Source organism: Sturnus vulgaris, chromosome 7 (genome assembly GCF_052056855.1).
Source record: "Sturnus vulgaris isolate bStuVul1 chromosome 7, bStuVul1.hap1, whole genome shotgun sequence".
Taxonomy (NCBI): domain Eukaryota; kingdom Metazoa; phylum Chordata; class Aves; order Passeriformes; family Sturnidae; genus Sturnus; species Sturnus vulgaris.
The window spans coordinates 20058174-20072651 of record NC_142249.1 but is presented as its reverse complement, the minus strand read 5'-3'; the positions used below and the strand labels follow the sequence as shown (position 1 = coordinate 20072651).

General features: G+C 36.9%; 1 protein-coding gene across 6 annotated transcripts in view; it reads right to left on the bottom strand.

The window, feature by feature from the left end:
* Positions 1-14478, bottom strand: part of CHN1 (chimerin 1) — a 104842-nt gene that overhangs the window by 59227 nt on the left and 31137 nt on the right. For 5 of the 6 annotated variants that reach the window (XM_088168012.1, XM_014880169.2, XM_088168011.1 and 2 more), the window contains exons 2-5: positions 12867-12905; positions 9627-9682; positions 2300-2331; positions 1285-1398 (exon numbers count right to left, since the gene is read on the bottom strand). In XM_088168012.1, coding sequence (XP_088024138.1) covers positions 1285-1388 — 104 coding nt within the window. In that variant the 5' untranslated portion in view covers positions 1389-1398; positions 2300-2331; positions 9627-9682; positions 12867-12905. Of the gene's footprint in view, positions 1-1284; positions 1399-2299; positions 2332-9626; positions 9683-12866; positions 12906-13293; positions 13421-14478 lie in introns of those variants that run through there. The other variant, XM_088168008.1, reaches the window with a different exon arrangement.

Below are 14478 nucleotides of genomic sequence, written 5' to 3'. Positions count from 1 at the left end.
GTTTTCCCAAACACTGAATTTCGTCAAAATAAATCAATGATAACAACTTTGCTATCATTTGAAACATTTTCCCAAACTGATTACTATCAACTATCCAACTCTTTTCTCTACTAGATATAAAACTGATTTTATTGTTTTCAAAGGGGTTTTCCAGTGTGAAAGAGATACCATCAAACCTGGGAAAAAAGCCATATTTTGACTTGCTGGACTGGAGGTCCAACCCATAGCAATACATCCTACAAGATGCTTAATAGCTTCATCTTAGACTGTAGGCACTGTGCCTTCTGCACCATTGGAAGCAGGGGGTGGGAGCCCTGCCTTCAAGACAGATGTTACAATGACTGATTCTTTTTTGCTTTAAAAGAATATTTCAAGAGCAGAAGATGATGAAATTGAGTATTATTTTAATAAGAAATATCAAATTTACAATGTTAATGGAAGCCAGTGTAAATGTCAATAATGTTTCTTTTGAAACCTTATTACTACAGAAACAAATATCCTATGAAAATATACTCTTTTTTTTCCTGAAAAACTAATTCATCACAACCTATTATTTCAAGACATTATTATTTTAATTATAATCTTATTTTACCCACATAAAACTTCCAGTAACTGCATCTTCTCCTTCAATGCTCTTCTGTCCCACTTAGATTTACAGCATTGCTAATAATCCCCATCTTCCATCTGAGTACCGAGGTGTATAGCACAGGCCAAACCTCCAATATCTTAAAAGTAATTAAGCTATTTAAAACTTACAACTGTTTTTTATTTGAGTTTTTTATTTATAGCTGACTCACTTGCAGAGTGAAGAATTAGATCTGCAAACACTGTTAGCTAAGAGGTGTTGAGACAGAAAAGGTGTCCTGATTTGTTGCCATCCCAAGAAGAGACTAGAGAGAACTAAATGTTCTTCAGCAACAGCTACCTAGCCACTACATGGCAGGCTAGTCAGGGAACTCATAGGATGCCTTTTATTTCTTGGTCACCTGCTCTCCCAACATCTGCATGGGATCACATCTGTATCACAGTGGGAGAAGGGCAAAGTGAAGCCCCACCAGCAAAACCTCAATTGCTGTTATCCTGATGGTGCAAACAATAAGGAGTGTTAGCAGTTCAAAATGGGGCAGGGAAGGTTAGAGACACCAAATCTATAACTAGGGTAAAAAAGTATCATGATTAAAAATAATTAAAAGCATCACAAAGAATTTTATGTTCTGAGGTCAGCCACGCAGTAAAATCTTCTGAATATTTTATAAATTTAAAAATGAAATATTAATTACTGACCTTAATGCCAAAGTATAGGTTCCAGGTTGCCTTTGGCTTTCACGAATGAGATAGCTTCCCTCTGCAACACTTAATAACTGGTCAGCTTCCTCCCTTGAGATCATCCCATGGAATCTAAGGAACAAAAATGTTTATTTTGAAACACATGCCTCTTCTCTCTTAAATCCCCTTTTTGTCTTCTTTTAAAGAGCACCAACAATAGAAATTAAAAACGAAAGAAAAGAGAAAAAAATTACTGATTTGCAGGGATTTACAGTTTAAACTAAATTTCCCTTTCTGCCTGTATTTGAAGTTACTTTAAATGGTTTAGAAAGGCTTCTAGGAAAGAATATCTATGAAAGAAATACATTGTTTTTAAATCCGCATCTATCAATTTAATATATAGAAATAAATCTGTTTATCTCCTGCTGGCTTCACATGTTTTGTGCTAATGGCATGCAATCAAACATTTTAAAGCATTTGAGATTTTTTATGCAATCCCTGAGATTTTCGCAAATTGCCATAATCTCAGTAATTGCTGATGCAATAACCCAGCAACACTACACATCTTTTGCCAAAATAAACATAAGTAAGATCTGCTTTTGTTTCTCCACACTAAATGTAACCATCTTTGCATTAGCAACCTGAAACAGAAGACATACATAGACTGAACATATACTGAATTTGGGATCCAAATATCTTTTTTTTCCTGAACAGAAACACCTTTTTTCAAAGCCAACTGGAGAAGGAGATGGAAAAAGACAACCCCTTGAAAGTACAGAAACGTATGTATGTTTTTCTCACTTAAAGTAGCACTCAGTGATATCCATATCCATCAGAAATTGCAGCTGTAATTTTAGGCAGACAAAAGTGATGGCACTGTAATAATGATCTGATGGTGAGACACACTGCTGTAAAACACGCAGAAGAAACAAAGAGCACAGAGGAAACACTTGACACCTTTTCTGTAGTTATTATTAACCAGTATGTCAGGATAAAACAGGATAAATCACTTTCAGAGATGTTTGTTACTTACTCTCTTCCATAATATTTGGGTCTGTTCTCTACCTAGAAGAAACAACAGAAATTGTAATGTTTCATAACAAGAGAAGCTATACAGTAATACAGTAGTACTATCTACAATATAGTATTAAAAACAGAAAGGGATATAATATGAAAGTGCAGGCAAAAATAATCTACAACAGAATTTCTTCTGCAATTAGAACATATGGGAAACCAAAGGGAGACCTTCAGAAAACATTGCACTTGTTAAAGTGGATGTGTGTGCTTAAAATGGAGTGAAAAAGGATGAGCTACTTGGATCGTGTCAACCTCAGGAGTCTGTGTATACAAACTGATGGCAATAAATATTGCTTTTACAAAGTACCCAAAAGGGGAACTGAGTTTGCATTTCATGCATGTAAGTGCACCATATTGTTGAGTGCATTAATACAAAGAAACATCTATAAAACTCTTAAATTTACAGGTTACCTTCCATCACAGAGCTGGTGTCCCTGCTGAAATAAAGCCACTACTATACAACCCCTCAGAGTGAGGGCAAATGGTTGAGTGAGTCACCAAGTGCCTAAGTCCTGTACTTTTTGACTTCATGAAACTGTGTGATCTGCAGTATCACCTAAAAGGCTTCAAAAGCAAGTGTGCATGTGTTATGCAGTGTAACTCCACCTTGTCAGTGCTCCAGAGACCTTACGGTGTAAATGCACAGAACATGCAGGGGTGTCATGGTACAAGCTGCCTGATAATTATTTTAGGTGAAGTAATGCATCTTCATTTGTCCAGGAAGTTTAGAGCCAAGTGAGGAACAGCAGATCTCACTGAAATCAGCTAATAATCTAAACCACCAGGTTATCTTTTCCTGCTAAATTTAAAGGGGGAAACTCTTCAGAGAGTAAAAGTCAACAGTTATACAACCTGAACTACAAAAATATAAAACAATCCAGCTATGCTGAAACACAGAATGCCACTTCAGTTTCTTTTTCCCAACTTTTCAACAAAAAGCCTAATAATACTAGCACTTCTCTCCAGTTTTTTCAATGGAGTATAAAGATTTCAGATATCCAAAACAAGACAAAACAACATACATCCTGATGTACAGTCTAATAACAATTCCTCGACATTCCCGGCAAATAAAAAGCTATTGTAATGATTCATCACTTTGGAAAAAAACATTCCATCATGGAAAGACTTATCATGTTCTAAAATATTTCCTTTTCCTTTATAACAGCAAACAAGACTTGACTGGTATGACAGTTGTTTTCAAAGGGCCTGAGAAGACTGGATCGTTTCAAAAAAGAAGAAAGGTCTTAAACATTTTTTGCTAAATGTAGGCTATTTCTTCAATAAGAAGATAGCAACAGAGAAAAAAAAAGAAAGCATTTTATTGTTGTTGTTATAGAAACTTGCAACAATTCTTAACTAAAACCCTTAAGCCAAGACACTAGTTTAGGGCAGTTGTTAAAAGAAGAATCCTATCATGAATAAGATTTTGTTGTCTGTCTAGTGAGATTTTATATTTATCTCAGTGAATTTATAAGACAAAACTGGCAAATTTACATGAGCAAAAGGATTCCTTTTCAGAAATGGATTAGTAACTTGACAGGGCATCTTCAGAGTACTGAAAATCTTAAGAAAATTTATAATATACTCTGTGCAAACAATTGAAAATGTGAACAGGCAGATGACTGGAACAAAGCATCTGAAAAAACCTCAACAGGACTTCCAGGCATTTGTAGCTAAGCTTGCAATTCATTTTGGTGGATTATGAGTTAAAAAGGAAAATAACCACTTCTGTTAACACCGTCTCCACTGATCAGTTTTACCAACTTTAAATAACTTCAGCATAAATGTTGATGTGCAACACTTTGCTTGCATAAGACTCAGTGCAGCTGGAACCTCAATTCACTGAGTTTTATTGCCTGTTTATTTGTATTTTGGGGGTTTTTCATCACTTTTTACATTTATGATAATATTAGGGGGTTTTGACATCTATATTGACATACATTAAGAAAATTCCATCAGAACTCAGCAGGGGCCTTCTAATTCACTCAGAATTACTGGGTTACACACAGAGTGTGGTTTGTGTGCACTGAGAAAACCACACAGACTCCCTGTAAGCCAAATTTACCATGCAAGACAGTAAACACTGTTCTCAAGCTTTCTATAGAGCTTCTGACAGGTGTTGCAAAACCAGCCCTTTGCAACCTAGACACAGTGTTTATTCTTATCCTTAACTGCACTGGAACCAGAAGCAACATGCAGCTTTCTTGGTCTTTTGTGTTTCCTTGGACTTCAAAGAGCTCCTGCCAGACTATATTCTACAAAATTAATTCTACAAGTGACAATCGCAGGCACCCATGTATCCTCCCTTTGTACATGAGCACTGAAAGACAAAACAGTTTAGTTCAGAAGCTTCATTAGTCTAACTTTCAGTCTGTCATCCATAAGTTAAGGAGACAAAACCAAAATGGCTGGACTGCAACTAAATCCAACTAAGATAAGAAATAGATTTTAAAATAAGACGATAGCAAGAAATCTGTCCTATTAGCTAAAACTGATAGCTGAAAATACACAGTAATTATCCTCTGCAGAATTTTTTTCTGATTTGGCAGTATTTTTGGACCAAAGCATTGCTGAGTGTAAGGGTAGCCATAGTTGCTTCTTTTTCTTTGTATCCAGCAAAGATCAGCCAAACGCTGACTTTTGACTTCTCAGGATTTTTGCTTATGGGAAAAATGTCCTGTTGCTGTTGGCTTGGCAAGGTTTTAAAAATTGCTTCTAACTTGGAAAAAAAAAGAGGGGGGAAAGCATGAGATATTTGTTTTCATTGTGTTTATTTGTACACCACTAATGCAGAGGCCACAGGAAAAAAAATGAAGGTCTCCCTATGACACCACCAAGAAAAACAAAGATCAACAGGATACCTACCATTGCTTAATATATAACTTTTTCAAACTGAGGTATGAAGGCAATGAAACCTAATTTATGAACAGACAAATCAGGCAGACTTGGCAAGGACCTTACAGTAGACATTCCTTTGGAAAAGAGCTTAGCTATCATGAAATATGGAAAGTCATCCCGGTCAAATATCATAAAGCCACCTTTACAAACAGCTCTAACAAGGCTGTGCATTATATCTGCCCATCTATTCTGTCTTTCTTGACTCTCTTTGCAATACTACACAGAGATGCTGTTTAACAGGCTTATTAACTATTAGGATGAAGCCTCCTAAAAGAACAGAAAAAAAAAAGCCAGTGATTTTAATTATCTCCATACTACGTATTTTTTCATATAGTTATTTAAAATTGTTTATGAAATGCTTTCATATATCAATCAAGGCTGCCCTAAATATGCCTATGCATGCACATGTGTATATAAGATTATATTCACAACAAATATGAATTTCATGGAGAAAATACAGTATTAATTGGACAAACAGCATTATAATTTGCATGCAAGCCTCATGCAGAAGTGAAATAACCTTAGAATGTAATGGAATCATCAACTTTAACCTCACGGAGTATTAAAAACTCATCTCTGCTGCACCTTCACAATAAAAAATCCCAAATGAATGCAATACTCTCTTTACTTCAGCGTCTCTCCACTGATCTGTGTGTTGCTCTGATATGAAACTGGTGTAGCAGAGCAGAAACCTGAATTCTTTGTATTTGAGAAGCATTTCAAGTTAAGTAGGTCATTCTGTTGAATCCACCTCTCAGTATCAGCACTTGTACAATGTGTGCCTTTGCACATGAAATAAAGGGTTGGGGGTTTTTTATGGTGCGATTTCCAAATGCTTTTCCCCCTAATCATTGCTCCTGTTTTGTCAACAAGTGGATTACAATAAGGCAAGAAGAGCAATTTATGTGCTAATACTTCACCAAATTACATATTGTTCTTTCCCACTGACCTCTTTGATGTTCTCAGGACCAAAATTCTCTTCCTAATATTTATGAATTTGTTTATACAGCTGAATAATTCAACCACTTAGGAAAGGATTCTGCTCCCCACTGATTCATGCATGGCTGCTAATAGAAACCCAGCTGAGAAAGAACAGATCACAAAGCTCAACATAAGCAGGAGAGGCTGATACCAGAGAGAAAGGTTAACAAGTTACTGCTTGCTGAATATATTTTCACTTCAAATCAGCTCAGCTGCATAAATTGTTCAACACTTATATTGAAAAACTGTTATCTGCATTACAAAGAATTAATTCAGAAGTAGGAAAATGCACACTGATAATGTGCTGATAATATAAATTCTTCAATTTTACCTTTATTACTTAAAAATAAGCTTTCAAGAACTTTTTTTAAATGAACTAATTCTTCAATGATGTGTATATATGTATACACAATGACATGTATTTAATATGCTCTGTTCTGCAGCTATATACCTGACTGATTCTTTCACAGTTTTGTGTTATTTACTTCTATTCTCACTAGTTTCTAAATCTGCAGCTTTAATTTCTCAGTTTCCACAACAATGTTAATGGTGCAGAAACAGGTTTACTCTGCAGAGTTCAAGAAGCTATTTTAAAATACAGAATGTATTTTTTTTTTTTGTTCATTCTGACACAGGGACAGTTTTACACTTAAAGTCTGTCATATGCCATAATCTTATTTAGGAATAAGTTCACAGAAATATGACATTGCGGACACTAATGTGTTGAATTTCTTTCTCCACTGTTGACAGGACTTAGCAGTGTTTGTGATACTTTTGCAAATCCCCCTTTGACTGTAACAGGCTAGAGGCCACCATTCATCCATAGCAAATTTTCCTTTGCAAACCATTCCAACTTTTTTTTTACTATCTCTATTAGAGCTAATAAAAATTTCCAATTAACAGAATTTAAATTCAGTGAAAATGAGGATGAGAAAGTTGTAGTAGTCAGTGTGATTTGTATATGAAGATTTACACAGATGCTTTCATATTTGGCTGGTAAGTTTCTTGTTCTATTCTAAAAAGAGGACAATCTGTATCTGATCAATAGCTGAACATTTTCCACCACCCCAGAGGCAGGAAAAATTTTTAATTTTCAGACACTGAATATACTTTTATGTCTCTGCTCATTTGACTGGATTAGCTAATAGTATTCTAAGAAATACTACGAAAAAGAACTTAGTATGAAATTTACTTATGAGTTCTTACCACTTAGGACAAAGACCCCACCCCCTTCTCTGCATCCAAACTAGTCTGGGATATAATGCCAACATATCTTACTGAATATCCCACACTCCTTTATCAGTTTACAATTTCTCCCTGACTACAGAGTAAATATACTTTGTGCAGTCAAATAATTACAATTGTCATGTAAAGCATTACATGATTTCCTTCATTGCGCTCGTACTTTCAATTATGGGTTGGTTTGGGGTTTCTTTTTCATTTCTTTGTTGTTTTTGGTTTTTTCTTTTAAAGAAATCAAAATACATTAATTCTGTGGGAATTAAAACATTTACAAATGAGATCCTCAAAGCATCTAACTGAAGAAACAGAAAAATTTTCACCCATCACCACAAGAGTCAGGCAACTTTGAACATTACACTGTAAGTCTGCCACTATAGGAGTGAACAATAGCAGGACTCAAAGACAAGGCTCAGACAATAAAAAGCTTACAGTGATTGGACAGGTGTGATGTCAGCACCTCAGGGAACAGGGTCAGAGGGCTACCAAAAATCTCATCAAGGTTTTACAATATGCCTGTGTACACAATCACACACATACCACTGCCTCTTCCACCAGTGAAATACTTCTGAGGAATGGAAGGAAAAAGCAACTATCCAACAGTACTTTACAATAATAAGCACAAACCATTGAAGGCAAGGAATAAAATACTTCATCCTATCCAGGTGAGCACTCTGAATCATAAGCCTGTATTGTAATAGTAAGCTTTTACAAGACTTCGGATACTTGTGTATTAATGTAATTAAAAAATGTACCATAGAGAACACTCAGAACAGAACCTTCTTAATGTTGCAATGGGAATAAACAACTGGAAAAACTTCCATTTTTTCACAGCTTGCATCTTATCTTCTGTAGCTATCTCTCCTTCAAATCTCCATCCAACCTTATTTGAGGTACCTAATATACCTGCATAACAATTTTAACCGGAATACCTCTGCTTGGATGCTCATTAACAATAGAAATCCTTGTCAAAACAAAACTTTTTGCTATAATTGCTGTAAAATTCATGTATTGTTCTTTCCTATAGCTACATCTTGCTAAAGTGCAGGAAGTCACAGCTATACCTTTTTTAGAAATATCAAATTAACAGAGGAAAACGAGTGCTTCCATTAAATGCAGTACTTTACTTCTGCTAAATCTCTACATTTTAGTTTGCAAATTCACAGACTACTTGATAGAATCATGGTTGGACTTTTGAAAAAATGACAGAGAACTGCCTGTTTAATTCTGTCAAGTAATCCTCCTTGTGATTGAAATTATAAGCTATTAATGTTCCATCCAGAGAGTGCTACATCCTTCTGTATTTAATACTATGTTGAAGCAACTAACCTATTTCAAAGATTAATTTTCTTTCTCTTGGCCCAAGATAAAAATACTCAAGTTTTATTGCAGCAATGTAATAACTTCCAGTTATTCAGTAAGAGCTGTGTTTTGTAATACTGCCTAACATTTCAGCACTTCTGAAATTGAAATGAGTGTTTCCCAGGTTCTTCAGTGAAGCTGCAGGATGGATGTAGTTATGATTAAATCTTGCTGGCACCAGTGCTTGGTGTCAGCTACACCCTCGAGCACCAGAGCCCTGCAGAGGTGCTGCTGTGCTGAAGGCAGCTCAGGGCACAGCAGCAATGTGGGGTCTACTCAGCAGCTGATGCCATGAGCAGTGCTTCCCTAGCACTGCCTATCCATGGCATCCTGCTGTTACCACTTCAGTCCATCAAATCTGGGGCTCTGCAGAGCTTAGCTCCTGCTACTAATGAGTCTTAAGTAGTATGACTCAAACAGCAGCACCAGGGGAGGTTTTAACCTTCCCTCTGCTGATTTATTTCACACATCTAGCAGTGATGTCTGTAGGAACACGTGCATAGTTCCCCTGTACAGCTCTGCTCTTGCTTCTGTGAATTTCTGATGAGAAAAGGAGGAGAAAAGGTTTGTTTCCATGCATCTAAGAATCAAAAAGTAGTAAATGATTCTCAGTAAATGATGATACACATCAAAATGCTTTAAATTTCATTTCTAGAGCAAATGGATTTCCGAGTACCAGTGCCCCAAGGCTACTCACTCTAATCACAGCACAAAGTGTCCCAAGGAACCACTCTTTGGGCTGGACACAATTAAATACAGACATGGAATTACTGAAATGTAGAAAACTGAACACTGATACCTACCTCACGAGTGCAGGTTATTCTTCTAGGATGGGGAGCTTCCTGTTGCAACTGATACACTGGGAGGAGGCAGAAGTTGAATTCTAATTAATACAGAATCATTGTGTACATTTTTAACATTAAAAACTGCAGTTTAAATAAAGGAGACTTTCTGCAAAGTTTAAAGCAAGGATACCAAGGATATAAACATTTACCAACAAGCAGTCAGAAAAAAAGAATGTTGCAAGCCAAAACAGTATATTGATTTCCTTTACAACAAATTGATCAAGTAATATGGAATAACTAGGTGAGATCAGACAAGTTTTCAACAAACAGATCAGGAAAAAAATCATAATAAACACAAACTAAAGTTCATTATATGTCAAATCAGGCTGCTGTCAGCCTTTCTTCAGTAAGCAGATGGAGCCCAATCCCACTGTGCTGGGCACACACCCAGACACCTGCAGTATGTCAAGACTTTACAAGAATCCCTCAGAGGTGTGCACTATCAAACCCTTTGCCTTTGCCACTGCTCAGTGAGGACCCTTCTGAGGAAAGAGGAAGATGGCCTTTGCATCTAAAGATCTAAAGACATAACGAGTTGAGTAGCAGAGTAAAATAGGTAAGGCCCAAATTATGACATACACTTACATTTATATCTTCCCTCCTCCTTTTTCTCTATTTTTAAAATCAGCTTCATCAAGCCAGAACAGATCTTTGCAACCAGATGTAAATTTAATGCTACTAGTATGTGCAGACTTGCTAGTATAATACCAAAGGAATTAACTTTCAACTTCTATGTCAACTTAATCTGGTTTGGCAAGTCACCTTTAAAATGAGGCTGTCAACACCAAGTTAGTATTTCAATAGTACACTAGAAATAGCAAAATTGACATTTGCAATTGTAATCTTTAAAAATTTAATTATGTTTCAATCATTAGTACAAATACCAAGGTCTGCATTGTGGTATCAGCTTCTTCAGATAACAAGACCATACACTAATTTAACCAATACAATTTGACAATTACAATTCCCATTTGATCCCAACTCTTTTCCACTGGCAAATGCTGTATTTATACGTGTAACTTACATGGGAATGGAGAAAATGGCAAGATGCCCAATGATCATTGAATCATAAGATAAACTGGGAAAATCCATTCCCTTTGTTCCAAATAAAAAAACCTAATGGTTTTTCCTGTTGCTACTAAAATCAGTCATTTCCATCCTGGGCTGGTAATACAAAAATGATTTTTGCAAGTGATGAAGAACAGCACACTGGTATATAAAAGTGCAATTATCATTTTAGGCATAGCATTACCATTTATATTGCCAGTACATAGATTTCCTAGCTTCTATTGTAAAGCTGTATTTGATGGTACTGGAGCTTGTCCATATCTAATTCTGAGAACTGCAGAGCCAAGGAAAAGAAATAAAATGAAAGAGCAAGTTAAGATTTTTCTGAATTTCACAAAAGAGCAGAGGAGACCCACAATCAGCATGCTCCACAGAAACTGGCTGAAAACTGAGAACTATTTCCCACCTGACTTCAAGCCAGGCTGGAAAGATTTTCTGAAATGAAATTCTTTTTCACCAATGGCAACACCTTTCTCCTCTTCCAGTAAGAAGCACAGCAGGCTGACTAGCTAGGTTACAAAACAGGATTCCTATGGCTCCTCCTCTAACTGATGTATGCAATTCAAACTGTTCAACAGCAGTTTCTTTGCTGTAATTATTGCCAGGGAAGTCAAACAAGACATTCCTCTCATCTGTCACGAGCCAGAAATTGAATCAAACCTTGGGATTCAGAGCTTACTTCTGGACCACGGGAAGGTTCACCATGGCAGGCAAACCATGATGTTACAGGAGAGTGGGTGCACACAAACCATGGTGGAGAGTGGGTGCAAACACATTTGCACGTGCCCAGGCTTTCAGCTTCTGTCAAGCTGCCAATGGAGATCTGGTATTAGAAAGGTTCAACCTCCCTGTTATACATTATGGGATGGAATAAACTGAACAAGGAAGCAGTGGTGCCTGAGTTCACAGAAGGTACAGAGCTGAAAAAAGTAATCAAATCTGCCCTCTACACTTGCTCTCTAACCATGGTTCTCACTTAGCCTTTAATTCCTGATTAAAAAGTCTCCCACAGCAGGATAGAAATCTTTTAAAGTAACTACATTTTCTCAAGTGCCAAATCTCCTCAACCTTTAGAGAGAAAACATTTTCACAATGTGAAATGTTGCTTGAGCAAATCACTTTATCCAGCCTGAAGACACCAAGTTGAATATATACAAAATAATGCAAATATAAGTCTGACATCTCAAAACTGTTAAGTGAGTTATACACACAAACATTCTGTTTTCAAAATCTGCTTTTCACAGAAGACTCTTCTTTTTTGCTGTGGCTCCTCAAGTCTCAAAATGTCTCACATCTTGGCTTTTCTATCTACAAAGAACTAGAATTTATAGGTGAGCCACTACAATACTCTTTTACATTTTTCTCATGTTCTCTTCCATGTCTCTAAAGCTCCATTTGCACAGCCAAATAAGAGGTCATTCCTTTACATGGAATTCTTTTGTATTTAAAATGGCTGTTTGCCTTTTTTGGGGGTTTTTTTGGGGGGGGGGGGGGGGCGGTTCTTGGGGTTTTTTTTTTTTGTTTGTTTGGTTTTTTTAATGAAAACAGCAAGTTGTGCAGTTCTCAAGAGAGTGGCACTCTGACCTCAGGGCAAGGTACCTGGACTGCTGCCCTGCACACCTGGCCAAGGCAGCCTGCAAGGCCAGCTCCCCTGGGCTAGGGCACACATACCCCAAGAACTGCAGAGCATGGGCAGGCTGGTCATAAACCAGGACCTTCTAGTCAGGACTTCAAAAAACCTGCTTGTGATTTGTCACACCAGGCCAAACCAATGCTCTTGTTTTACTACATCAGTAAATTCCTGAAGAAAACAATTTGAGTTTTCTTAACCAGCTTAAGCAAGACACTGGATCACAGGAGCCCTAGAAGTTTGCAAGGATACCAACTTTAAGGCCTGAATGGAGTTTATGTAAGCCCTGGTCTAGGCAAAAATCTACTCCTCTAAATAATCTATGTTCACTTGTCCTTGGGGGCAGTTCAACTGCACCTATCTCTAAACAGAAGTCAAACCCTTTGATGCTGTTTCAACTGACATTCTGATGAAAAGAGAAATGAGTCTTTTAAAGCAACCACCTGAAACTTTTCCAGCTCTGACTTGGGAAAAAAAACCCCAAACGCTGAGATACTTACAGTAAGATTTCCAAACAGGTGGTCTGTACTCATCAGTATCTGAAAGAAAACAAAAAATCTTAATGTTGAGTAGGAAACATTTTAACACAGGAAAAACCTGCAGAAGCACTTGCAGAATTATTAAGATAATATTGCACCTAGGTTCTAAACTTACTTTTCACTATTATAGAACAACTTGTTAAACTTTCCCCCTTTTTACTTAAAATAAAAATGTGAAAAGTTATTTTCTTTATCGAGCTAGAATAAAAACTATAGAAACAAATCTGAAAAATGGCAAAAATGTAGATCAGAAGCCAGCATACTGTGAGGAGGAAGGAGAATATTATTTAACTATGTATATATTGATAAGCTCCATTTTCAACTACACCAGAAAGATTTTTTTTAATCTCAATTTATATTCCAATAAATGAGTTTCCATGCAACTTACTCCTGCCATTAGCTTTTTCCTCTTCTGGATGGCAATTAACAACTCTTAAAATAAAATCAGAGCGTGCAAGGATGATGAAATATTTTGGAAAATAGAAGAGGTCGTTTTTCATAGTGAGTACATATTAAAAGTACCAACATATTTCTACCCGGAGATTTTAATTCTCAAATAAAATTAAACAAAAAATAAAAAAATAAAATCCCAATGTCTTCTAAGTTCTGTCACCCTTATGACTTGTTTTGCAACTGATCTGACATTTTGAGCTCAGGGCTATGCTGCAAACTTCGATTCTGATCCACTGTTTTACTGCTCTGACCAGTTTCAGTTCTGATGTCACAAGTCACCACTTTCAGCAAGATTCTGTGTTTATCTGCCTTGGAGCTGGTGGGAATTATTCCATCCTCATTGCACCACAGGGTCACAAGCTGAGCCACCCACATAGCCAGCCTTGCTGTCTGAACCCACTTGTGACTGCAGCGTTCATGCTGAGCCCTGTTTGCAATATCTGCTCACTGGAAACACCTGCTGCATCCAACAAAATATGAATTTCTACTTTGTATTATAAGGTTACATAAAGATCAAGCAATCTGGGAACCTGTTGCTTGACTTTTGGCCTGAGAGGCATCTCCACTTGAGAGTCCTAAAGGTGTGCAAAAATGAGCCTGAAGCTGAGATTTTGCTTTGCCTCCCCTTAGAGTAAGCAATCTGTCTTCTTCAGATCCTTGCTGTAGTCCATCTCTCACACATAGTCATGTCAAAAATCTTTAAACTAGAGCTTAGTGGAAGAAGATATTTTCCAGTTTAACTGGCACAGACTTTGACAGACTCTCCCAGAACACTCCCTGCCCTGACTGCACTGTAATTTTGTTCCATTTTTTACCCCATATTTTAGCTCTATGCATGAAGAGGGTGCAGTCCTTGCAGACCACCTTGGTGGCAGTGGGTTTTATAAATACAATTCATTATGACTTTATTATTAAGGCAGCACTCAGTTAAACTGCCATACCCCTGAATATGATGGGGTTTGATCTTTGGAAGATCCTACAGATGCTCTACCACATCCTGCAGATCAGCAAGAACACCTTGAATCTGCAGAGAGACCTTAAGCAGCTCGTGCTTCACTGTGCTAGTAAAAGCAAATCAGCAGCAACAGATGCAGCCAGGATTATTCATTCCTACTTTGAT